At 35.0% G+C, this 27,927-nt stretch overlaps 2 protein-coding genes across 2 annotated transcripts in view; both read right to left on the bottom strand.

Moving 5' to 3' along the window:
• Positions 1 to 1,842: 1,842 nt before the first annotated feature.
• On the bottom strand, positions 1,843 to 7,958 carry LOC129260756 (steroid receptor RNA activator 1-like). The gene is made up of 6 exons (XM_054898717.2): positions 7,636 to 7,958; positions 6,582 to 6,710; positions 5,980 to 6,272; positions 5,189 to 5,297; positions 4,737 to 4,807; positions 1,843 to 3,819 (listed from the first exon to the last, which is right to left on the bottom strand). The coding sequence occupies exons 1-6, from the start codon at positions 7,655 to 7,657 to the stop codon at positions 3,370 to 3,372; spliced, it is 1,074 nt and encodes a 357-aa protein (XP_054754692.2). The 5' UTR covers positions 7,658 to 7,958; the 3' UTR covers positions 1,843 to 3,369.
• Positions 7,959 to 10,694: 2,736 nt separating this feature from the next.
• The window catches only part of LOC129260757 (rho guanine nucleotide exchange factor 17-like), a 37,378-nt gene continuing 20,145 nt past the window's right edge, over positions 10,695 to 27,927 (bottom strand). Inside the window, exons 7-12 of the mRNA XM_054898718.2 lie at positions 19,485 to 19,747; positions 18,649 to 18,748; positions 18,175 to 18,329; positions 17,176 to 17,324; positions 16,281 to 16,455; positions 10,695 to 15,760 (exon numbers count right to left, since the gene is read on the bottom strand). Coding sequence (XP_054754693.2) covers positions 15,276 to 15,760; positions 16,281 to 16,455; positions 17,176 to 17,324; positions 18,175 to 18,329; positions 18,649 to 18,748; positions 19,485 to 19,747 — 1,327 coding nt within the window. The 3' untranslated portion in view covers positions 10,695 to 15,275. The remainder of the gene's footprint in view (positions 15,761 to 16,280; positions 16,456 to 17,175; positions 17,325 to 18,174; positions 18,330 to 18,648; positions 18,749 to 19,484; positions 19,748 to 27,927) is intronic.

Below are 27,927 nucleotides of genomic sequence, written 5' to 3'. Positions count from 1 at the left end.
TCCAGCACTCATTGCATTCAAGGAATTATTTCTGGAGGGTACCCATTCACCTCACCTGGGTTTAGTGCAGCACAATGTGGACTGTTTCCTAGCTGAAGGAAATTACTAGGATTCCAACCCATGATGCTCTGCTTGAAAGATGAAAGTCAGAACCACCAGGCCGCCTTGCACCCACTTCATGAAATGTATTCATTAAAGTATTCAATACTAATTAGCACTTTGCATTAAAATGAGCAAGATAATATACAGTGCGTCCCAAAAAAAACTATACACTTTTGAAATGGCTGCCAAATAAGAAATGTAGCATTTTTGGGGAAAAGACTTATAGATATGGAAAGCCAATAAAGTCAACTTTCAAATGATGCCAAAAAGTTGAAAAACAATTCATGCTTGAGCGAGCACTGGCCACTTAAACAAAGGGTATGAAAATTAGGGTGGGCCGGAATTAGCCTTCTAATTTCTTTCAGGTTTGTTTGTTTGGTACTTGCAAAGTTGATGGTTATTTGGTGATTTAAAGATCAGTTGTGATCAGTTTGTTTGTGAAAATTTAATGCGTTATTAAATTGAGATTTAATGCATGAGTGATCAATAATTGCAATTCTTAGTAAGTATTTTGTCTTTATCATGTGGATCTCAAAATGTGTTCATGACAGTCAGAAGAGGGGGTAATATGAGTTAGGTAGGTGAAGTACGTTGATGGGATAAACGTTAAAGGTCAAGTCCACCCCAACAAAATGTTGATTTGAATCAATAGAGAAAAATCAGACAAGCACAATGCTGAAAATTTCATCAAAATCGGATGTAAAATAAAAAAGTTATGACATTTCAAAGTTTCGCTTATTTTTAACAAAATGGTTATATGAACGAGCCAGTTACATCCAAATTAGAGAGTCGATGATGTCACTCACTCACTATTTCTTTTGTTTTTTATTGTTTGAATTATACAATATTTCAATTTTTACGAATTTGACGATTAGGACCTCCTTGCCTGAACCACAAAATGTTAAAATAATGGAATTCCACGTATTTAGGGAGGAATGAAACTTCATTTCACATGACAATGACGAGAAAAGCAAAATATTTTATAATTCATATAATAAAATACAAAAGAAATAGTGAGTGAGTGATGTCATCAGTTCCCTCATTTGCATACCGACCGGGATGGGCATATAACTCTTTTGCGAAATGAAGCGAAACTTTAAAATGCCATAACTTTCTTATTTTACATCCGATTTTGATGAAATTTTCAGTGTTATGCTTGTTAAATTTTTCTCTTTTTATTCGAATCAAGTTTTTGTTGGGGTGGACTTGTCCTTTAACAGAACATTTAGCAACCCCTCTCTCTCCATCTCACCCCCACCCCCCGCTTCTCTTTTTCTTGAGAGACTAAGCTCGGCTAGGCTGGAATTGGCCTTACAGTTTTTTTTTTTGAGTGGTTAGTCCTTTGGAATTGGCAAAGCTAAGGGTGTTAAGCTAAATTAATGAGTGAGATAAGTTTTGGTTTCCTAGGCAAATTTCATGAGTTACTAAATTTAAATTTAATGCATGAGTGAACAGGAATTGTAATTTAAATATAGCATATTCATCTTGTGGACATCAGAAACTTTTGTGTGTTCGTGAGAGTCAGAGTAATGTAATGGTACCTTTTACAAGCAAGAGGGTGAGATATGCTAAGACTTGGTTAAAAGGGCAATCCTCTTCTTTTTGTCATTTTAAAAATTAAAAGTCATATGTACCCTCCCCTCTCCACCTCCATTTCCCAGCCCCCCCCCCCTCCCCCTCTCTCTGTCTCACTTCCTGGATTGAAAAAAAGCCTATTCATAACTTAACTGCCAAGTGATCGGTGGCTGATGGTCAGTTTTTTTATTGAATGATTACCAAGAAATTTAATGATTATGATGATTAATGAAATAATTTATTTAAAAAATGAATGTTTGATTGATCACATTGCACATTGAATTAGTTGATTTACTGATAAATTGTTGATTAAATGATAGGAAAAAGTTGATGCCCCAATTCAGAATTAATAATTAAATCAACTTTCTGCTCTGGACTTTGCGTACATGACAATAGCCATCAGTCTCTCAACAGGAGGGGAGGGCGGGAAAGAGGGAGGGGGGCGGGGGCTGAATGTTCTGTTGACCCTTATTCCATCAACCTACTTCTCCCACTTAAATCCTATCTCACCCCCTATTCTCCCGACTCCCATGAACACATTGCTGAGATCCACATGATAAAGTTGAAATGCTGCCCAAAAGATATCCAAATGATAAAGTTGAAATGCTGCCCAAAAGATATCCAAATGATAAAGTTGAAATGCTGCAAAAAAAGTGTAATTTGTGTTCACTCATGCATTAAAGTTCAATTTAATAATTCATAAAATTTGCTTAAGCAACCAAAACTGGTCACGGTTGATCATTAAATGATTCGCCTTTCAAAAACTGACATAAATTGGAAGGCTAATTCCAGCCCACCCTAATTTTCATACCCTTTGTTTCAGTGGGCAATGCTCGCTCAAGCATGATTAGTTTTCCAACTTTTTGGTGTCATTTGAAAGTTGACTTTATTGGCTTTCCATATCTATAAGTCTTTTCCCCCAAAGAGCTACATTTTTTATTTGGCAGCCATTTCAAAAGTGTATAGTTTTTTTTGGGACGCACTGTAGATCTCCAAATTCATGTCCAAATTATGGGATAATACTTCTGACTAAAAAAATATATATTGAGTGAGATTAGTATCCTGTCTCTAAAAGGAAGTTCACCTTAACAATAAGTTGGTTGTCTAAAAAGCAGAAAAGGGAGAGATATCAATGAAAGTTTGGTGAAAATTGTTGTAATAATAGTTATAATTTTGTTTGTGATATCAAATACAAACACCAAGAAATTCTCATTATGATGAAGTTCATAGTTTGTCAATTTTATGTTTATGATGTATAAAACAGGGGCTGCGGAACGGTTTTGAAATTTGGGGGGCTGACCCTGCAAAAAATCAGATGGTCATTTTTGTACAGGGTTTTGGAAAAAAGTAGGGGGCTGAAGCCCAACCCGCACCCCCACCCCCGTTTCCACGGCCCCTGTAAAATATGTATTCTATGAATACTTTTGAATAATATTTAATCATAATGACAAATGTACATGTGAATTCACAGATATTGAAAATTACATATCACTGATTTATGAGTATTACTCTAAAATGGTTTTCACCAAACCTTCACTAATAAGTGTCTAGCATGCCTCTGCTTGTATGTTAGGGGTAGAATCTTGGTAGAACTGCTCCAAACCCCAATCATCCTTATCTTCTTTGAAAAATAATGGTCCTCCTTCTTCATCTTGGTCCAAAGAGTTTTTCATGCTGAATTGTCTCTGTATCTCAACTCTTAGTGATGTTCAAATTTTCCATTCCTTTCCTATCCTCCTCCACCTCTTCAGTTTCTTTCCTTGATTCTTCATTACAATCACTCTCGCTTGGACCCTGAATAGATGAATCGGCATCACCCTTGGCAGTAGGAACAGAAGATGGTTCCTGGACCTGGTCTACAGTTCCTGGTTTATCTTCACCCTTGGCAGTAGGTATAGAAGAGAGTTCCTGGACCTTGTCTTTATCATTAATAGTAGGAACAGAAGAATGTTCCTGGACCTGGTCTACAGTTCTTGGTCTATCTTCACCCTTGGCAGTAGGAACAGATGGTTCCTGGTCCTGGTCTATAGTTCTTGGTCTATCTTCAGCACTTATACTATCCCGTGTTTCTAATTCTGTGAATGGTAGGATTATCCTTGCTTCATGAATCAATCTCTTAATCCCCACCATCCATTGGCTAACCTACAGTAAAGGGTGAAATATATGATAAATAGAACAAAGTATGAACAAATAATAAAAATTCAACACTTTATATATAGCAATTATCACATCAAAACAATGCCTTAACAATTTGCAGAAACATGAACAAACCATTACCCTATCATTGGATTCTGGCTTGCTATCATACATTCTTCGCATAATCTCAACTCCCTATACGAAATGTGTGAAGTATAAGATGCATAGTTATCAAGTTCAAAGATATCACTTCATCTTAAGATAGTAACATACTGAAATGGGTTTATTTCATATGACTGTGCTGATAGGATACCTCACTGGGAGTGAAAGTTCAAACAAACTATTTGCAACTCCAAAATTTGCAGAGAAATATCTGTGATGTGTCCGAGATGTAATGAAAATTATGGGGTCTGCGAGTAGCTGCAAGAAGTTTAAACATGTTAGATTCTTTTTTTTTTTAAGACTACTTCCAGTCTCTGATATGTCTCCAAGTTGCAAAGACTCTATCAATGGTAGAGATTATTTTGTTTCTGAGAAATCATGGAGACATCGCTACAATTACAGGAGACCTCTCACAGACTTTGCTGCGACTGAGATTTTGCGGGGACAACATTGCCACTTCCAAGCAATTTGAAATCATCATCATCATCCTAGAAGTTTTGTCGTTTTTTTTGTCCTGTAGATGTCTTGGAGACTGAAAAAAAAATTCTGATGTCACAGACTACTCTCTTTTGGAAAGATCCATCCTCCAATTTATTTTTTTAATCAAACACAAAAAACTGACTTTCACAAGACTTTGTTATCTAAAGTCATTATTATTTTTCCTCAGTTATTATTAATGTACAATAAATCAATTAAGAAAAATACATAATAGAGGCGATATTTTAGTGGCACTGGAGTTAATAATTGAATAGAATTCTTACCTCACTAACATGGTCTACCATTAAGGAAAGATGAATTTCATGAGCACTGTCATACTTCCTTGCCTTTAACTCTGTTTGGGGAGAAGGAGAAAATCAAATTCTTTTTTTTAGAATGTGCATAAAGACTGATGTGTGAGTTGATGAACAAGATCAAGTCCACAATCTATCATCAGCGTCATCATCATCACCTTCATCTATTCAATAATTCTGTATTTGTAATGCAAATACCTACAATTTCCATTTGCTATTATGAACAAATAATTATCAATAACAAATGTGACTAGCATTTATCCATGTACATATATATTATATAATACCTTTCTATTATTCTGTTTCTATTGAATTATCGCAAATTGTCTTGAACATTGACAAAACAAATTGAAACCAAACACAAATAACACCATTTGAAAAAAATTATCAGTTAAAAAAAAAATAGTGAAGAGTGTGAATACCTGTAGCTAATCTAGAAGTCCTCTTTTGGACAGGTGATGACAACTTCTTATTCTGCCAAGAATCTTCTAACAGCTTTAGTCTCCGCTCAATATCTGATATTACACGTTTCTGCAGTGAACATGAAATATGATTATCATTTCAAATTTTCAAGCAATAGTTAAATTTCTAAAATGAGAGTATTATAATTTTCATAAAGTAAACCAAGGTGAATATAATATGATAATTACCTACAATTTAATCAAGTGTAATCAACGAAGAGATTTTATATATTTATAAAACTATCATGAACATACTAATGATATTGTTAAACACAGTTTTTTTGCTTTCAAACATAAGCCAAGTAATCTAATGCCACACAGTTTTAAACATCGCCACAGCATGTTAGGACTTGACATTTTGTGCTGACAGAATCCAAGATTATTGAGCATTTTCTTGAAAGAAAAAAACATAATTTTCTTTTCTTCAATAAACATATTTTAAAAGTTTGTTACATTTACATTACAGCTGATATGTATGTTCATATTATATTTTTAACACAATTGCAAAAAGGATAACATTAATTTAAAACAGAAGAAATCCAAAATAATGACAGCTGTAGGCCCTAATGCCTCTCAAAGATGAAATAGCACATCAACTTGGATCAGACTTGAGTCATTAATTACCAGAAACCCTGCTTGACTGCTCATACCAAATTAAATATCAAAAAAAAAAATTTGGGGGGTAAACAATGTGTTTGTTTCTAATTTCAAAGAAGTATGGGATATTCAAGTGATATAAATGATGAACCTACCTGTAATTTATCTTGGCATTCTTCGAAGACTTTCCTGAACATGGCAACTGTTGCTTCACAAGAAACATCCTCTCCATCTCCATCATCACAAACAGGAGATTTCCCTGATGATGTCATAGCTCTGCTTGGACCTGTTCCTGGGAGGCTTAAAGATGATGGAAGAGGGGGACCAGTAGGTGGACCGGTAGAAGGGGGAGGTCCAGAGGTCAAGGTAGATCCAGTAAATGGTGATTTTCCAGTAGACAGAGGAGGACCAGTGGATGAGGGAGGGCCAGAGGCAGGAGAGAGGGTCGCTGTTGCCAAAGAGTGTGGAATACAATTGATTTAATAGGTTACAGGTCTAAGAAATTATCTAGGAATTCAAAAAACTTTCTTTCAGATGTGAAATCATAAAATATCTGAGAGCTGAGTGAAAGATTATAAGACAAATAGAAAGAGGTTATTTGTAATTTATCATAAACTGTAAAAGACAGCACATTAATTTCTATTGAGTTTGATAAATGCAATGTGGAAAAAGTAGGGAAAGTGAAAGTGCCTCATGCATGAGGCACCCCCCCCCCTCCCACCCCCCCCCCCCCCTGGCTTGAGGGCATCATTCTTACCTGTACTAGGAGATGGGTAGTTTTGAGGCATAGCCACCCTTTGGTTGAGAAGGTTCTTTCTTGGTGTGGTCTGAGAAGTCTTGTCATAAGAAAAACTTGGGGGGTCATTCCATCCTCTGTCACGGTTACCTGTCATTCAAAGGCGACCAAAAATAACTAATGTATGTATAACCATAAAAAAAAATCATATTACATATTTTCCAACAGATAACTACAATTCAAAATTGATACAGAATGAAGAACATGATTAATATAGAGATAACTTTATCTGTTATATGTTCAAATTCTTCGCCAATGCAATTTTAGTCTTTGTTCACACAATCCCAAACAACTTAAGGCCCTAGGGTCCACAATAAAAGCATTATACATGTTGCTCTGAGATAAAAAAAATCATACTTCAAAATTATAACAAAACATAGCTCTTCCAATTTATTTTATCATTACTAATCTAGTGAGTATATAGACAGGAATAACCGTCGTTTCTGGGGATTTATTCAACAATTTCTGATATTTTACTATAATCCCCATTTACTTATGTATTGGTGAGTGAGCCAACGCAGTTCAGCGGAACAACCAAAATACAGAGACTGAAGCTTTTGGTCTAGTGAGTATAATACAAATTCAAATAAAATGATGACATTTCTATATTTATTATTTATATTAAAATCCTTTAATTAAATCAACACGCAACTGGCTAGGTGAGCACACTCACACTAAATGCAAGTATTCTAGCAAGCCTTCAGTCTCTAAGTATTAAACAGTGGATCAAGACAGTAGTCTCAACAGAGCAACAGACGACAACAGAAACAGAATTGAAGAACAATCCTTTACTCCGGGCTTTAGCTTTACTTAGTCTAACAATAATACCGCCCTACACAAAATACAAGCCATTGGGACTACAGAATCTCATTGCCACGTCACCCTTACTCACAGACATGCACATATTTTACGTTTTATTCTGAACAGCCTTTAAGAAGAATATTAACATGTAGCTACTACAAATGCCAATGTTTCAAACACTATATAGAATTATAAAATGCATGATAATACTCACCTAATCTCATCTCTTCTTCCATTTTCCCGGAGTAAAATTTTTGACTGTGCGGTAAAAGCTAGGTAGATAATGAAGAATCTCGATGACATTCACGTATATTGTGGGCGTGGCCAGTATGCCAGGGAAATTCCCGTTCGGATTAGAGTACATTAATTCCCGGGATTCATTCACAAAAAATTATGACAAAACTCTTATGTCACACCAGAGACAAGGGCGTTTAAAAATATTTTTCCAGACAGAATTATACTATGGTTTGCATTTAATCATGGACCTACTACACATGAAACTTTCAGCTGTTTGGGTTGGCTGTTATTTGCCTATTTGTTTGCTTCCCCCTTTATTTATTTATATTCTTTTTTTTTGCGGGGGGAGGCGGTGAGATGACCATGATTACAAAATGAGTATTTCAAAGGGGTCAAAACGAACTAAAGGGGAGGGGTTTAATTTTTTTCATTGAATAATAGGGCCTTGTGGAGTTACAGGATAAAGACACCGCCCCCCTTAATTTCTTCCCTTTTCATCCTCCTTTAATTCTCTCTCCCTCTCTCTCTTTTGGCGAGGGGTCATACTTGAAAAAAAAAATCATGAGGGTAGTCATCACTCCTGACCCTAGAGAAAGAAAGGCAATGATACTCACTATTTCTTCTGTATTCTATAACAAAATATAAATATACAATTTTCCCCTCCAATACTGAAATACATACTTTTTCTCTCATTAATATTTGTTGTGAATTGTGATTCAAAATTGAAATATTCGCAATTCAATGTTTAAAATACAAAAGTTATACTGTGAGCACATAGCAACGGTTTCATCGTATGCATACACGGCCGTGCTTTTTTTTCTTCTTTTTTTTACATCCAATATAGATAATACTTTCAGTGTTATACACTCGGCAAAAAAAGTTCTTGGACACTTATAAAAGTTAAAATATTCCATATAGATATTGGATTAAAGGCAAACTATTGTATGTCAACATGACCAGACAATATTCCTCTTCCAGTATGACATGACATTTTCATGTGAACAGTCACGCATGGGTGGTTATATGCTTTAAACAATAGCAATGTCAATAAAAGAAAATTGCAAGAAATGGACCAATCAAATGCTAATGATCATGGCCATCCTGTAGGCATACATTCAACAATTTCAACAGGTGGTTATCATTTGAATTGAGTGCTTAGGGATGCATCATGAGATGCATAATGAGATGGATCATTTGGACACTCACTTTCAAGATGAAGCTTTCCAACCAAATATTCACTGAAATTATGGAGTTGACTATGCAGTGCTGACAATCTTCATGCAACAGTCCACTGGGCCCCGTAAGGCACAGGTATGGCCCTGGAATTCTGGTGAGGCAAAATGGAAAGATGTAACCAAAATGACCATCATTTTGTAGTGAACCCCTATCCCCTTTTCTGCTTGTCAAATTTCTCTGGATTGAAATGACCTTCATTTTGAAGTGAAACCTTTTTTTGCTTGTCAAATTTGAATCAGCACCCCCTGTAAACAAAAAAATTGTTCCCAGGGACGTGCACAAATGTTAGCGATTAATCGCTGATTTGAAATAACAATTGTGACTGGTTCCTAGTACGGTCTACCAAGCAAAATGTGCATGCAACAATTTTGTTGATAGGCCATTTTATTTAGCGATTAATTGCTAACCTTTGTGTTAAGGGGCCCCGATCTCCACAATTCATTAATCCCCTCAATTCAGTATTTGTTTTCATATCCATTCCCCATCCCATTAAATCTCTATACGTCACTCTCTCCACCCCCTCCTCTCTCTTTCCCTTTCATCCTATCTATCTTTACTTCTGTCTCTTCTAACTCTTTCCTCGTTCTCCTCTACCCCTTTCTCTCTTTCCCTTTCATCCTATCTATCTTTACTTCTGTCTCTTTCCTCGTTCTCCTCTACCCCTCTCTCTCTTTCCCTTTCATCCTATCTATCTTTACTTCTGTCTCTTCTAACTCTTTCCTCGTTTTCCTCTACCCCTCTCTCTCTTTCCCTTTCATCCTATCTATCTTTACTTCTGTCTCTTCTAACTCTTATCATCGTTCTTCTCTACCCCTCTCTCTTCCCCTTTCATCCTATCTATCTTTACTTCTGTCTCTTCTAACTCTTTCCTCGTTCTCCTCTACCCTCTCTCTCTTTCCCTTTCATCCTATCTATCTTTACTTCTGTCTCTTCTAACTCTTTCCTCGTTCTCCTCTACCCTCTCTCTCTTTCCCTTTCATCCTATCTATCTTTACTTCTGTCTCTTCTAACTCTTTCCTTGTTCTCCTCTACCCTCTCTCTCTTTCCCTTTCATCCTATCTATCTTTACTTCTGTCTCTTCTAACTCTTTCCATCGTTCTTCTCTACCCTTCCCCCTCTTTCTCTTTCAGGGTAGGAAATGATTTCTATTTATAGGGGTTATTTATCTTTTTCACATATGGGCTAGTGCTGAATACTTTGGGGGATATTCTTTCATTTCAAGGGCGACGTTTTGTGTTCAACAAGCAATCATGTTTATGCAAATATAATTATTCTCTTGTATATTGAACATTGATTTCCTAGATATTTTAAGACTTTGGTTTTGGTAGTGACTGTAATCAGGGGCGGATCTAGGATTTTCCAAAAGGGGGGGGCAAATTTTTTGGAGGAAAAATTTGACAAGCCAAAAAAAAAGTCTTCAATTTCAAAAGAGGGGACACACCTCTGTTTTCATTACATTTTTACAATACAAATGTTAATATTGCTTCGCTGTGCCCCCCCCCCCCTGGATCCGCCAGTGACTGTAATAAAGATGGTCTCTCCTAAGCATGGACAATTTTGGCTTTTACGACGGCAAAATAACCTGTTGCCTTCATGAATTTCCTACGCTATTGACTTCTACCTCCCCTCAGCTTTTACTCTTATCTATCTTAACTCATATCTATTGATCTTCTTCCCCACCCCTCTCTCTATCTTAATTCCATCTTATCCCCCTTTCTCTTTTATCACCAACCTACCCCTCCTCTCTCTCTCTCTCTCTGAAAACCCATCATACATACAACATCAGAACACATGATTCAATATTTTCAATGTATTTAAAGTTTTATTGCTTGTAGAACTAACAAAATGTACCATTTTAATGTTCTACTAGCATGCTAGGATATATGCCACAATGTCTTCTCTTCCACTCATGATTATTCACCAATCAATTTAAAATATTAATATACAATAATCCATATCTTCTTGTTTAAAAAGTAAGACCTTTTCTGTAGGCATTGTTTCTTGTAATTATATAGATATTTTCTATACATAAATTACATTACATACAATATATATTTCATTTAAATATGATACGTATGCCTATACCAATATCACAATAATGTATAGTCACATCACATATAAAATATTCCAACTCCAAAAGAGTTAGCCATCTCTTTCTCTTGTCTTTTCATTAGCAAGGTAATATAAAATAAGTGGCATTATCATCTTGTGAGATCCAGAAGGTCATTTATCCAATGACTAATTTCTGATAACACTGTCTCTATTCTCAAAGCTGATATCATTGCCTGGCTGGCAGAAGGGCATTAGGAATTATACACATGAATTTCCATTCCTGTTGGTCAGGCAGAAGGACGTTAAGTTAACTCTAAAACCCACTGTACTTTTCACGTAGTGCACACCTGAGCTAATGCCCTTATGCCAGCCGCATATGAATTCAAAATCGGCGCGCACAAGCATTCTACCACCATTCTGCCAACCAAGTGACAATATATTGATCATGATCCCAAAAGACTTCCTCCCTCTCTACTTCTCGTGGCTCTGGTTCAGATGCTTGTTATCAATAACAAAATACAATAACTGCTATAAGCTACTATAGCATGGCATTTGATTGGCTAAGAGCAAATTTGTAATAGAAATCAAACATTTGTCATCGATGAAGTGACTAATCTTCAAATAAGAAAATTGTCTGTTCAACCACACTCCTGAAATTTAAAATTGTACCCCAGCTACCTACTGACACATGATTTGTATGTATGTCCTTTTCCAGCAAGATATCGCATCTTTTGGACAAGAAATCAAGATAACGAAGTTGAAACTAAATATGCACATATTTCATTCAAAATTTCATTTTTCAACTTGCCTCATAAATTCAGCCCATACCATTGCATATGAGCTCAGTTCTGCATTTTTCCTAGCAATAATATTCTGAATAGATAAATGGCATAGCTATTGAATGAGAGATATCTTTGTGATACATTGATGCAACCAATGCTTATGACACAACTGCTACAACAACCATGACCAAAACAGAAACAACAGTTATCAAAATTGAACTAAAAAATAAAGAATGCAGTAATACAAAAACTGTACCATAACAAGATTGCAATGTTTCATTGTTGTCCATCTTTTTTCTCTAGTATTTCAAACCTTTCTATGCTAAACTGATTGTTAATCTAAATGATTTCTAATGTTCCATCATATTGTCATTCATTTAAAGTCAGTCTTTACTGAAGATTTGCATACATGAATACATCCTTCTTTAATGGGGGGTAATTCCCCTCATATAATAAGGGAAATTCCCTGATTAGTGAAAGATTAACCCTTACAACCACACAGAGTCAATCTTTGGTCAAATACTATGTGGGATCTAACAGTTGCTGTAAGTTCAAATGGATAGGACCTTGAAGATGCCTCTACTTATCAAGTTATCGGAAAGAAGGCAGTGAAATAGTAATAAATGTAGAAAGACAAAACATGATTGAAAAGTGATGAATAGATAAGTGCGAATGGGAGAGATCTAGATCTTGAACAACCGAAGAGCATTAAAAGATACAGGGATTAAGCATGCGAGGTCAAAAATTATTTGGTCTCATTTCCAGATAAGCTTTCCTTATTTGGGCAGAACACATTTTGGTCCACATTTCATTTTGTCTTATCACCAGACGATACAATGACCATTTGGGTAAATTATTACTTAGTCCATTTAATTTTGGTGTAATAAGTGCTTAGTCTTATAACCACTTCATCTTGGCTGAAATGAATATTTGTCCAAGTATTGCAGGATTAAATAACATTAGCCCAACTGGATATTAGACAAAAATTGAAAATTGAGAGTGGTAAGTATAGATGTGAGAAGTTGGATCAAATATTTATTAGCCCAAGTGATGATAGAGTGGGCCAGATTGTACCATAGCCATGAAGAACAAGGCAAAGGAAAACTAATCAATTCATAAATGAAATCATAGCATTCATGAGGAAACATTATGTATCATAAATAGGGCTGCAAATAGCAAGTGCTGACCAAATATGGGAAGAATGTCACAATAATGCATGTACAAGGAACAACCAACAAAAATCATCACTTAAATGACTTGAATTAAAACATCACAATACATTATTCATAAGTTTGGCTGTGGTATTGGTAGAAACCATTGAAAAATTGTTCTAAATTGATTTAAACTGGTAAGTAAACCCCATGTGCTTCATACTAAACTGCAAACATTAAACATTTATAACTAAGTTAATAAATGGAATGACAAATGATTGACCAACTTACTGAGAATCACGGTAATAAATACATATTTATTGTCTCTTAACAGCAAACAAAAGGGAGGGAAAAGAATAGAAATAAAGAAAGAAGGCAAAATATAAGATAGAAAGAAATGAAGCAAGCAAAAAAAAGAAATGAAGAAAAAAGAAAAGGACGGATGACAGAAAGAAAGAGAGAATGAAAGAAATAGAGAACAGCAGAGAGGGAGAGAAAGAAAGAGAGAAAAAAATCAAATGAAGACAGAGAGAAAGAAAGAAGCAGACAATGTGAAAATATAAATTTTGAATTTAAGGAAATAATGATCAAAATCTGCATCAGTGTTCTATAGCTCGATATTACCAACATAGAAGTATAAAGTATTTTTGCTATTACCTTGAGTCACATAGTGAAGTATTAAGATCAAGAGGTTGTTGACTGGCATAAAAAATTGCTATGAAAACCTGTTTGCAGTAATATGTGCATTCTCACAATATAATAATGATAATAATAATAAGCAACATTTATATAGCGCTTAATACAAATTTATATTCGCTGCATACTATTACCCTGGCTTCAGCACATCTACCCTGATTGGGCACTCAAGCAATCAAGGGATTTCTTTCTCCAAGGTACCCATTTACTACACCCGGGTGGAGAGTAGAAAATGTAGGTAAACACTTTGCCAAAGGACGCAAGTGCTGAGGTGGGATTTGAACCCCGGACCTTATGGTTAAGTCCACAGGCTTATCCACTGTGCCACAACACCTCTACAATTCAAACAAATCTATCATTCTCCCCCAACAAACTTTTATATGAAAGCAATGCCTTGTTCATCTAAGAATGTGAGATTAAAATCAGAAATAGAGACTTCCTTTCTATTGAAATTTTGTGGTACATAAAAACAATTGTTTTCAGCACATAAAGTAATATGACAATATCAGAAATTCATGTAAAACAGTATACTCTGGTAAAACAAAGTAGAGAGATTGCAAAACATATATATTTCATATCACAAAAAGATGACTCCAAAGATTTATTTTCCTTCAGAAAAGAAACCAAAAGTAGTTGAGTAGCTATATCTGATCAAATATTAAATTAAATAAGATATATCCACATTTGTCATAAGTGCCTTGGGTTTAGATTCTGAAGGTAATTTATGAATGCATAGCAATACTTGGTTTCAAAGACCTAACAGTTTTCTTTACATTGTGTTAGAGACTACTCCTTACTTCAACTTTTGGATGAAATAGCACAGGAGATGCATGTGTTTTTATATAAAAATGCATACTAAGACATCAAAATCTGTCTATTATCTTGCATAACAGTGTTACACTGGTATACAACATTGCAACTATCCCAGTGTTCTATTCAATCCATTCTTTTGCCATTAGATGTTTCATATAGCACCATCAATAAGCATTTGGATGAAACATAGAATAAAAAAAAACACTAAAGCTGCAAAATACAGCTAAGAATGGAACAAAATTCTTATGCACCAATAAACATATAGAAACATCACACGAAAAAGAAAATTTAACTGAATACAATGAATATAGAACTACGTGTAGTTGAATTTCCAGTACACTCAGAACTTGTTTAAATCAGAATATCAAATCAACAATTTTTCATATTCCAAAGTAATGTGTGATGATGAAAATAGCTAAATAATGTATCTTTTGTGAAAAACTTTATTTCGCTCTTCCATTTTACTTTGATGGGAAGAGTAAACAATGACTGTGCTTTCAAAACGTACATATAAATAGATGTGAAGAGAAAGACACAAAAGATATTCAGCTGAATACTATAAAACTCTTTATTCAATCAGATTTCATTCAGAGACTTTAAACTTCAGGTAGGTAGAACCATGGGAAGATAGCAGTATTATTTCATGAATACATAGTGACTATCACATGACCAGTCACATGACATCACCTGACCTCCATGTATGATGACCACATGTTCACCAATGAGACAGAACACACCCTTCCATGGGTGGCATTCACTGGATCAGTGATTCATATTGAAATCAAAGGCAGTGTACATTACCCTGGTTTGAAAGGAATTTCAAACTCAGACAGCCCGTTTGCATATTCCTCATTATTTGGTCTGTTGTCATAGATACTGAAGAGCTCCTAAACCTGCCACAGTAATAGATGGTTTGTACTATCTTCCTTTCCTGCGAGTTCATTAGGCACTGTAGCTCCAAAGTCTTCATACCCATCTCCACCACTAATCACCATGATGTTGGAGCCAAGGAGATTCCCGCCAGAGCCACGCCTACCTTCCGGTGTCGACGACGCTGCGTTATTATTCTGCATGACCTGGAGGCCTGTCCTTCGACCATTGGACGAGGGTGATGTTGCTACGGTGATTGATGTTTGTGTGTTGGTAGGGACTTCCACTGAGGTGAGGAATCGGACATGACCGGTATGACCTTGAGCTGACCCGGTAGGACTGGGGACATCTTTGAGGGATGAGGAGGATGATGTTATCTTTGGTAGGGGTAATGTAAGGACCACGCCCGCACTTGTACCAACCCATAGAAGGTCTTTACATACTAGAAGGGCTGTGATTCTAAGGCAAGCTGCTTTGTGTTGGCGAATAATAGCATCAGAACCTTGAGAAAAAAGGGAAAAGAAAATAGTATTTTTTTTAATAAGACAATTGCAAAATCTTACAAGATATTATTCTGCTAAATATGTATTAACCTTTGTAACATTTTTTGAAATAGTGCTTGTGACATCAGATATGACACATTGGTGCTCCGCAATTATAACCTCAGCTTAGGAAAAGTCACCAACAATGCACTTCAGCATTTCAAGAATTTTTTTTTAACGGATACCCATTTACCTCACCTATATTGAGTGGAAGATGTAGATGAAAACCTTAGTTGCTGAAGGATGTTAGGCCGATGACAAGAGTCTAGCTCCATATAAGACTTTACAAACATTAGAATAAACGTTTGAAGGTACTCATTACTTGATTACAGGTCTTAATATCATAATACTTTAGGACTAAGGGAGCACTGTTAGTCATTATTTGTGTTATAATCATTGCAATCAATTACTACTTTGTTTCTTTCCACACACAAAAAATAATTACAAACTAGTCTCTCGTAACAGAAGAAAGCAACTTACTTGCAAGCATCTTATGAACAGTTTGTGTAACATCAACCTGACACATGATCTGGTGTGTAGTAGCATGGAAGAGCCTTACGACTGCACTACTCTGAAGAGATACCCATACACCCCATCCACAGGATACCATACAGTATACAGCCCTCTGAGTATCGTTACATACTGGAAACTTATGCTGTCAGAGAAGAAATCAAATGAAAGCAAGAATAGATACAATATGGTAATAATTTGTGTCCTGCTTGGTATTTGGGGAATCTCATACAGATGACAATTTTTGACTATTTGTGTTCTCTGCCAAAACATTTTTGTGACAGTAACTAGATAATAATATCAGTAATTATATTCAGAATTTATATAGTACTTAATTCAATATTTCTAAGCACTGCATTAACCTGGCTTTAGAGTGGATACCCTGATAGAATTCTTTCCTACCGGATACTAATACCCATTTACTACACCTGCGTGAAGAGTGCCAAATGTGGATATATACCTTGCCAAAGAATGTGAGTGCTCTGTGAGGATTTAAAACCAGAGACTTATCCACTGAGCCACAACACATACAGTGGTGCTCAAACGTTAGCGAACCGCATTAAAAAAAAAAAAAAAAAAAACGCACATTTAAAGTGTCCAAGTTCTGCCATGTTTTAGATATTTAATTGTAAAATCAGGTGGTAAAATATTATATAAATCAAAGTTTGTTTCTCTGGGCTTGCTGAACATTTTAGTGTTGTTGTCTATGTTTGACACTCAGCATGAAGGAGTGTATTTTGTGGTGGGGTTCACTAACTTTTGAGCCCACCTGTAAGATACACGCAACAAAGTAAATAAAGAGAGATGGATGAGGGGAGAGCAAGAGAAGGGAGGGTGGATGGTGGATTTGGAACAATTATCTTACCTCTATGCTAAGAGTAACAGGATCCACAATAAGGATGTTATTCTGACAGCCACACCAGAGCTTACCACAGACCGATACCATTTTACTGATAGGGGTGGTACTACTCCCGAGGGATACTGTGATGGGATTATCTGTATCCCATGAGTGACCTGTACAAAAAAGAGATAAAATGACAGGAGTTAGAAGGGATGATCATTCAAACAAAACATTTACTTTAGCAAGCAAAACCAGCCTGATGAAAACAGATAAAATGTGAATCAGTGCAAACCTGTGATGAAGTTTGATCTGATATTTCTATGAATATTTTTATTTCTTTTTCTAAAACTTAAGATTGTGTTTAATTCTGAAGTGACCAAACATGATAATCATTTTTATTTTTTACTTTCTATAATAGTGATGCATTTTCAAGACCCCATGAAAAAAAATGGTTGTGGTATCCTGTACCGCTGTAATTTTCAGCAGAGGTAATGATCATAAGATGAATTTTGAACAGAATCCAACAAAATGATGCAAAAGTATTTGCATTGCGGTAGGAAGTAATTCCTTAAAAAGCTGTGTGCGCTATGAACGCCTAGCTTAGCCGGGTAATATAGGAGCGCCTTGAGCACCTAACAAGGTGGATATGTGCGCAATATAAATATCCTATATTATTATTAAAAAAAAAAAAGATTGTGTGCCAAATGACGCTGCTTGGTAATCAACAAGAAATCAAATATTAGCTATCTGCTGGAAGAGAGAATTTTGTCAAAGTAATAATAATACACGGGCCTACATGTTTTTTTATCTGTGTTGGTAATTGCAGCATATTTAATCTTCAGACTAGATTTTATAATTAGGCTTACATCAATCATGTCAGAAGTTACTACATATATCTATGATTTGTAGATCATTAAAACTTGCTTTTCAGGAATTTTTTCTGAAATATATTCCTCAATGCGACTAGCTAAGTTTAACTTCTAATAAATCATAAAAAAATAAAGATATAATATTTGGCCTCACCTGAGTCTCTCCTGTAGACTGTTAGATCACCATTAGCCAAAGAAACAAAAACTTTATTCTCTAGATACAGGATACACTGTACTGCTGCAAGATGACGAATCTTAGCTCTACTCTTCTTGGTACGGATGTTGTCAGTGCACTGGTATACATAGATGCTGTGATGGAAACAAAGTGCTTTCAATTAGTTCTTAAGTAAAAAAGGTGTTTTGTTTTCAATCCATGGTAGTATGTTGTTTTGATAAGGGCTATTTTTCGCAATCTTGGTTTTCTTCTTCCTCATTTTCCTCCCCTCGGTCTCCTCACCCTCCTCCCCATCCTGACCTCTTCTCCACCTTTTCCTCTTTCACCTCCTCCTTCCATTCTCTTCTCTCTTTTTTTACCTTCGCTCCTCCTCCCATTTTATTTTCCTTCCTCCCATTCTCTTCTCCTTCCTCTTCCCTCCTCCTCCTCCTCCATCCCATCCATTTTACTTACCATCCATCTTCTGTACCAAGCCACATGGTAGGTTGATTGCCTTTCAGATCATCTTTCTCTTCTCCACAGGGACTAGGCCTGCCAGCAGGCTCCCCATCATCTAAAGAATGAAAAGAGTTAGGGTTATTGTCTACAAGATTGTCATATTGAATGTTGTTTTATCAAAACAAATATTCTGTCCTATTTTGGCAAAGTTTGTTAAAATTTGATAAGGATAATGAGTCATCTTTCAATCCAACCCTTGACTAGCCATGATTCTTATCACTTTGGAACATTGAGTATCTGTGGCAATGCTGTTGTATGTGTGCGGCAGGGAGGCAGAATCTGGATGATGGTCGAGGTAGTGGCACTATTCACCATTGCCTCCTTTGCCTGACCGTGGGTCTTGCCGCCCCCAGTCCTTTAGCTTGTTTTTTAAAGAGGGGAAATAATTTCATACATATTCACTTGTAACAATATAATTCATGTTTTTATAACATTAGTACCGTATATCATCTTTAAAAAAAAAAACACCTTTGCCTCTGTACCTCCATTTGTTTTTTATTCCTGACTTCAAAGGAAGCCATTATTTTGAAGGCAGATGAGCAACGGTTAGAAAGAGTAACAGTCGATGGTGAATTTTATGCATCTGGGCCCCGTTGCATAAAAGTTACTCAATTAACTTTGCCATCCAATGGTAGATTGCATGGAATCCTTGATTTTGATTGGCTGTTGATCATCGTTACCATGGTAGTTATCATTGGATGGCAGAGATACCATAATAGTAACTTTTATGCCATGGGACCCAGATCCAGATTGGCATGCATTCTAACAGATCACCCTCCTTGATGACATACCTGAACTACCTTCATCTTCCATGGGCTTCTCATCGACCATCAACGGTCCAAGGTGAGATGTATCTTGACCAATGACCGGTGATCTGACCTCTACATCATCCTCACTATCCTCTGAATCAAATGCCATGATCTCACTTGCTTGTCGGTTGACAGGTGAGGTCTGGACAGAGTTAAACTCAGCTGGACCAATGAAGTGAGACGGTGACTTCATCAAACTACGTCCTTCTGCACTCTTTGACCGAGATGTAAGGCGCAGAGACCGTCTGTAGATAACAAGAAAATTATTTGCTTAATGATGATATAATGAACCGAGGTAACAATACTTGATGTAAATTGGGTGGGGATGCCAGAAGATATCAGAAATTTTCAACAACAACATATATATATATATATATAGGATGTCTCTGATGGCATTCTTTATGTATTCATCCAAGTATTGTAAAATTTTACTTCTGAACAATAATTGGGGAAACTGAAGCAATATCTTGTCTTACAACATTGATGCTTACGATGTCTCTCAGAGGAGGCTACCGTATTATTTGGGCTGCAGAGAGCACTTTGTGAATCAAATATGCATGGATCACATCATGATCACTTGTGCCTGCTGCCCTAATTTGATATCAAAATGAAATGAAGTTGCACATAGAATATATATATATATATATATATATGATGGATAAGAAAATGAATGATTTTATCCCTATTCTTGTGTCAAATACACATATTTATTACATTGACTTGACAGAGAACATCAAATGCATACAAAAACCTTCTGAACTAATTTAAAGCAATTTCCCCAATTAGTTAATCATATACTCCTACAACTGACCTTTAAAAAAAAAACACTTTCAGGAAAATAATTTAAATTTTGACATCTGGAAACCTTGGGTGGATGAAAAAAGGTGTCAGTCAATACTTTCTTTGCCATCTGCTAAACTATGATAAGTAATCTTGAAGAAAAACAAACTATCTCATACATGTACAGTATATTCATCTCAAATTTGCAGGGAAGACAGTTGTTGCTATAAAAACAGTATTGCTAAAATAAAATACAATAGCAGGTTAGTCATTGTACCCACTTGATAAATCACTTAAAAATGGAGAGAAAAAAGTTATCAAAATAATGATAAACCTGAATTATACGAAGAAACAACAGATAATAATTAAATTACATGTAATTACCTTTTTACATTTTGTTGTGGTTAAAGAAAGCATAAAGGCAAGCTACATGTGTAATCTATAGAATAAGTAATTGTTAAGTGGATAAAAATTACTCTAGAAAGAGAGAAGATCATATGTTTAGCTGACAAAGGAGAGACAAATATCACAAGATATTCATTGATAAGTACATCAAACCAATATATTGTATAAGAAAACTTCAGTTACACATGTAAATTTGTTGCATGTTCACCTGAATCATGATATGCCTCATCTAAATGATCAACTTCTTTAATATGGGAGAAAAATAATAAGAAAATAGAACCTGGATCTGACTTTTCTTAACATATTCATCCATTAATAATAATAATAATTAACATCATTTATATAGCGCTTATCACAAAGAATGTCTCTAAGCGCTTAAGGAAAATAAATAGAAAGACAAGAAATTTCAGCTAAAATTGAATTATACATAATGACAGTTGAAAGTAGACAGTTGAAGCTGCATATGCTAAGGACGATCTATTTAACGAAAAGGTGAGTTTTTAACATAGATTTGAATTTGTCAGTTGAGTCTGATTGTTTTTCCACTCAAGACATGTAGCTACAGGCTAAGATTAAAACTAATACAACATTATAATGTGAATTGTGTCATACCTACATAGCACATACCGACTGGCTAAGATTAAAAGAGCTAATATAACATTATAATGTGAATCATGTTCAAACATTACTCATGGTGCAAACTTTAAATTTTAAGTTACTCGATAGCCCAACCTATCTCTAATCACAGCACATGTTTGGGGATACAGGTATCCAGGAAAGTAGAGTAGAACTTACTCCATGTTTCTGTTCTCCACATACATTCTTATTTACGGAGGAAAGTAAAGATTTTTTGCCTGGGGGGGGGGGGGGTTAGTTTAGAAAGGAGCATTGTATTACATGAGAATGTTGCATGCTCTTATAAAGATCAAAGACAATTCATTCATACCTGTATATCAAAGGACTTTGAAGACGGTTCCTTTTTTAATAATTGTTTTAAGGCAAATTTAATGAAGTGTTTGTAATAAATTTGTATCTAGAAGGATGTCAGCAATCATAATCAATACATTATTAGCTCTCAAAAGATGGGGGGGGGGGGATTCATTACGTTTCCAATAGATAATCAAATGAATACTATAATGCCTGCTTGGCTTGCATATAGCAGGATGCCTTTGTTGAAATCATTCATATACTCTATGAGCTGGATTTTTAACAGTGATATTATTTCTTCCAAACTAAAATATGCATTTGTGATTCTTTTTATTTAAACTTTAAAGTGAAATCACAAAATATTATTCATGTGAAACATATGGTGTATAATTTTCAAACAGTTCTTGATAAGACTATTGCCTTGACATTGCAGTATTCTTCAATTACACTTTAATAAATCTCTTGTAAGCTCTTTGCTTTTATGCTTACATACAAATCTTTAAAACACAATTTCTCTTATTATTTGTTACAATGACTTCGTGTATATCATAACTGTGTCTGTAAATATCTTTTCATTGAACATAAATCAATTAAACTGAAGAAATCCAACAAGGCAGAGCAGATGAAGACTATTACAGGACTACCGGTATACATCAATCTTTTTACTATTCCAGTCAGCCCTTTCTCCCTTTACTCTGATCATCTTGCCTGCTTCTAATCAATGGTTTCTGCAGTGAAGCAGAAAGAGGATGCTCCTTTCCACCAGTAATAGACTGATATTTACCAAACACATACAACATCCATCCATCCCTCATCCACAAGACTACCTTGTTCTGCTCAAACGCCATGGTAACACTGTCTAAACAACACTGCAGAACTGTCTAAACAAACTCCAAACATGTTCCATTGATTCTTATACTACGTGAGGAGGCTATGCAAATGGACATCCACGTTTATAATTGGGCATTATATTACCAATGCATTGCCAATTACAAGTCAGAATGGTATAGTACTGTATGTAAGTCCACAAGAAAAATGAGGATGAAGGTTCACTCTAAAAACTGAAATTTTAATAAAAAAGTATAAGGTTGGAGTGACAACCTTTACCAAATGTAATATCCAACATTGTATAAAGCTTAATCCAACAATTTAAATGTTGGGTCAAACCATTTAAAGTGGTAAAGACAATATTTATAAAAGGTTGTCAGTCCTCCAACCATTTAATTGTTGATTTAACATTTCAATTCATAGAGTGGTGTTTCAGAATGGTATTTCATGTAGGCATAGACAAGAATCAAATCAATCCCATTATAGCTGACTTAAGTAGGTATTTTTTATAAAAATATGAACCAACTGAATATTGATAAAAAAATATTCTCTTTAGATTATTAACTGAATCATTAAATGTTTGAATGGCATTTCTTACAAGCATAGCAAAGAATCAACTTAATGTCATTTTTCTGTTGCTGCATGTAATAACTTGATACAAGTCATGATAGTCATGATAGATAAATGAATTAATCTTTGATATGATGAATGCAGTCAATTCCTTTTTAAAATATAACAGAATGGTAGGAAGAAAAAGTTACCACAGAACTTCTGTCAAGTTAAAGAGAAATATAACTTTAATCTAAAAAAATGTGCAGCAATTTCTAATCATTGATTACAATCTCCAGGCGCGGATCCAGGAGGGGGCCGAGCCGGCCCCGGCCCCCCCCCCCCTATTTTTTGACAACCTGCAGAAAAAGTGTACTATAGGAAAAACACCAAAGAAAAGTAGGAAAGAGGTATCATACCCAGGATGTGTAATTTACAACCTCGTAACGGCCGGCCCGACCCCGAAAGGAAACAAGAAAAGGGTGAGGGGAAGAATTGGAAAAAGAACTTTATATAAAAAAAATGTTGCTCGCTCTTCACGCTCGCATTGCCTGTGCCAATGAATCCCATTCAAGAGGATTAAATGACACTTATATATCCAGATCTGAAATCAATTTGCACACAATATTTTAGCTCGCACATCTAGCTTTAATTATTTTGTTTGTTTTACACAAATTGTTTATATCAAAAATTTTCAGCTCGCGCTGCGCGCTCGCATTGTTTGATTTGTGAGTTACCTATCCTCTTTGGAAATTCTAACCAAAATTTGTCAAAATGCTCCTTTATCATGTCAGTATATAAAAAAAATTGAGCTTGTGCTTCGCGCTCGCATTTAATTGTTTGAGACACACAGCTTTTTCTGTATTTAAATAAAAACGCGCTTAGACTGTCCAGTTTTCAGGTCGGAATATCAAAACTTTTGAGCTCGCGCTTCGCACTCTCATTATTTAATTGGTGATACTTGTATCCTCTTCATTAATCACTAAAAACAGTCCTAATTAAGTCCCTTTTCACGTTACTATGATAAAATTTCGACTCGCGCTTCGCGCTCGCATTGTTTAGTTGGATACCTATCTTTTTCATGATTATAAAATCTCCTCAGAATCTTCAGGTCTAAGGACATAAAATATCAAAGAATTTGAGCTCGCGCTTTGCGCTCGCATTATATATTAAGACCACATGAGATACCTTATCTTGTTTATAACAATAAAAACTAACATATACTTAAAACTTCAGTCTCTAGTTAGGACTACCCCCTGAACCCCCCCCCCCCCAAAAAAAAATCAGATTATAGCGGCCAATCGAGAAAAATGTTGATGAAAATATTTTTCGGCCCCCCCTATTGGCGAAAGCTGGATCCGCCCCTGATCTCTTCAGATTTTTCTTTGGATGGTAAAAGCAATATCAATAGCAAGAAGACTGTGTAATGTGCCAAGTTCAACCTAAATATCTGATATTCATTTGTATTTGCAGATGGGCAGGATAGAAGAATAGCAATGATCGGCTGTCAATGTCTTGATAAAAGCACCCTAACTAATGATGATGGAGAGGGTGTTTGTGAGATGAAGGTTCTGAGATTTCCAAACAAACACGGATAGAGTCCATCGTGTAAGCTAACACTGGTTATAGCTAGATGTCAGATTGGCTCCAAGCATATCAAAGCAAACCAGAACAACCGCTACCTTAATTACAAGACTGTTTGAGGGACTCATCAAGAGCTGTCCAGGATGGATTCACGACGATTACGGAGAGACAAGGGCGCTGTCTACTGTATTACAGGAGAATGGATTTAATACTGAAAAGCAAACTTAATCAAAATCATATTTATCTCAACTCACTTCACACAGGCTTGGAAAAACTTTATCATATCCTCATAATGAAGTAAACTTGTGAACCCTAGACTTTCTAAGAACACTGGACATTCCCCTCATTTCTCTTAAAAGGTATTTATTAAAAGGCATCTCCTAGAATTGGTGTGGATTTCAGTATAAATATATCTCGGAATTATTTTCCTTCTATGTAAGCATCATAAGTACTGACCTTTGTTGGGCAATTACGAGACGGGTCTTTACCACAAAATAATATCTTTGTTTATTGGCTGAGATATGTGAAAGATATAAACCTGAATATGAAAACCATAACTTTCAAGCACAAAATGAAACAAGGCACATTTCGTAAGTGCTGGAAAAACTTGGCAATCTTATATCATTGTGTATGGTGAAATTCCTTTTAAAATACTAAATCCATTATGCCGATATCCCTTACAATTATATGCTTGAAGGGAAAGTTCACCTTGAAGAAAAGCTTGTGAAAATAGCAGAAAAATGATTAAAAATATTGGTAAAGGTTTGAGGAAAATCCACTGAAGATTAATAAAGTTATTAGAATTTTAATTTTGGAATTAAGACGTCATAAACGGGCAGCTGCCCCATATAAAATGCACAAATTTCAATTCTTTAATGGTTCGTGATGACTTATTTTTGTTTTCTTTTTAGGAATGGGTGTGAAATGGCTTGTCTATTGATATACTGAAGGTACAGTCAAAACCATTTCAATTTTTTGAGAAAATTACATTTCTTTGATTTTTTTACCATACGACATGTAAGAAAGCTGCTCGCATATGACGTCACAAATCAAATAATTAAAATTCAAATAACTTTTATTCTTTGATAGATTTTTCTCAAACCTTCAGCAATATTATCTATCATCTTTTCTGCTATTTTTACAATAAACTTTTTGTCAGGGTGAACTTTCCCTTTACATATTATCATAATGCATGGAAAAATCTGCATTCCTTTAAAGTTGGTAATTAAGTTTTGTTTGTTTATTTTCTTCAACAAAATTATATTACTAGATTATATTAAAAATTGGATCATCATGAATCCTCTCAGTTGGATTTTATAATGATTGAATGATCCATTATAAATAAATGAAATGATAGAAAGCATAGAATACCACAATGTTAGACTTACCAGAATTTACTAGATCCTTCACGATTTAGTGACAATTTGTGTAACCTTCATTTAAAAGACTTTCTCTCTCTCGAATGTATTCATTACTTTAATAGACTCCTGAAGTTAAACTTTAATCATTTCTTTAATATGCTTCATTGAATCTCACTACTCAGTATCACACAATTTTGAGTATCCCAACTGATTATTTTAGGTCTGATTATATGACACATGATACTTCGCTATCGTTCATCTCCTTACTTGATTACCGGCAATGTCTCGTTTTTGACGTCACCTTCTTTTTACAGTGATTCAGTAACTACATGGCTATCGTCATAGCTGGCAGAATCAATATTCTCTTTACAAGTCTCTAGTATCATGTTTCAATATCTTTTTAGTACAGGAAATTCATTTTTTTTTAATACTGGAACATTAATTGCAAAAATGCTTTTCAATACTTTCTTCACATTATTTTGTACACTTACCCCGGAAGAATGATGTATTTTTGTGCTATATGAAAATTAAAAACTGAAATGATATTTCTTCATAATCTCATTTCAAATACGTTTCACAATTTCAAAAAGATCATCAACCCAACAACTCCTTCAAGTACCTAGACTAAGAACTAAGATGCATGGCGAAAGATCCTTCTCCTACAGTGCCCCCACCCTTTGGAATTCCCTCCTCAGTACTCTCTGATCACAAAATAATCTTGGACTTTTCAAATATCAACTTGAAACACTTCTCTTTAATGAAGCATTAATTACATTATTCACTATTCTTAAACCATATGTAATTGATTAATGCCGATGTTGTTTAAGTGTAATATTAATTAAATTCCATTGTTCTAAATTATATAGTGTAATTTTATTTCTGTAAAGTGCATTGAGAGTCCTTAGTGACTCCTTACGGGTCTGAAATGCACTACATAAGAACTAAAATATTATCAAATATAGATTCCAGATAACAAATCAATTAATGAAAAATGGTGCCTTCACTGGAAGTATTATTCATGATTTGATCTCTTGCACACTTTTGTCACTTGAACATTACATTTTTGTATTATCTCCTAGAATAATCACACATGAAAAGCAAGTTAAAAAAGTATGAAATAATTTTTCAGAAACTTCCTTTGTTAAAAAATAACTGAGACATTTGTGATTAGTATGCTTTATATATATATCAATCCTGTGAGAAATATCAAATCCATTAGTGAATGATTCCCACCTATAATTTATCAACTATAACATGGAAATCATAATAAAAGTACAAAGAGGAAAGAAAACCCTAATTTTACGCTCCAATCAGCTGAACATAATAAGCATTACATACATTTCATGTTTGACATTTTGCAGTTTGAATTGACATGAATATATGATAGGTTGGCTTACAGCCAGAAATCATGTAGCGACTGCTGAATTCATACTGCAATTAATGTGCACAGATACACAATCTTGTATTCAAGGTACAGAATAGCTTCTTTCCAATAAGGATGTAAATCAGATGAAATGCCAGAAATTCTTGCATGAATCACGAGGGGAAGATCTTGAGTATAGTAGCAAAGCAAGAAAAAATCCCTCCAACAGAATTAATGTCATGATGTCATTCTTTGGATGTACATTTGTGGCAATTTCATTCAAAATTAAAGTGTAAAATATTTCATGTGAGGTGATCTGTCTCACCACATCAGAATCATCGGACAATTGTTGCTGATATTTGATATACCATTTCTAAATGAGGCTTTAGACACAATATCACAGATAAATTTTATCTATTTGTAAAAATAATATCTAGAACAGATCCTTTAATTAACCCCAAAATAAATTTTTCTTATATATCACATTCCTTTCAACAATACAAACTGGGAGCATTTCATGAAATGTTTTATTCCGGACTTTTCGCATTTCCTAGGAGGAAACTCTCTATAACGCACCAATTCCTTTGAAAATACAAGTCAAATTACAATGGAGAGCTGAGAGGCTTTT

The sequence above is a fragment of the Lytechinus pictus genome, unplaced genomic scaffold, assembly GCF_037042905.1.
Source record: "Lytechinus pictus isolate F3 Inbred unplaced genomic scaffold, Lp3.0 scaffold_19, whole genome shotgun sequence".
NCBI classification, from domain to species: Eukaryota; Metazoa; Echinodermata; class Echinoidea; order Temnopleuroida; family Toxopneustidae; genus Lytechinus; species Lytechinus pictus.
This window is presented reverse-complemented; position numbering and strand designations above follow the sequence as displayed.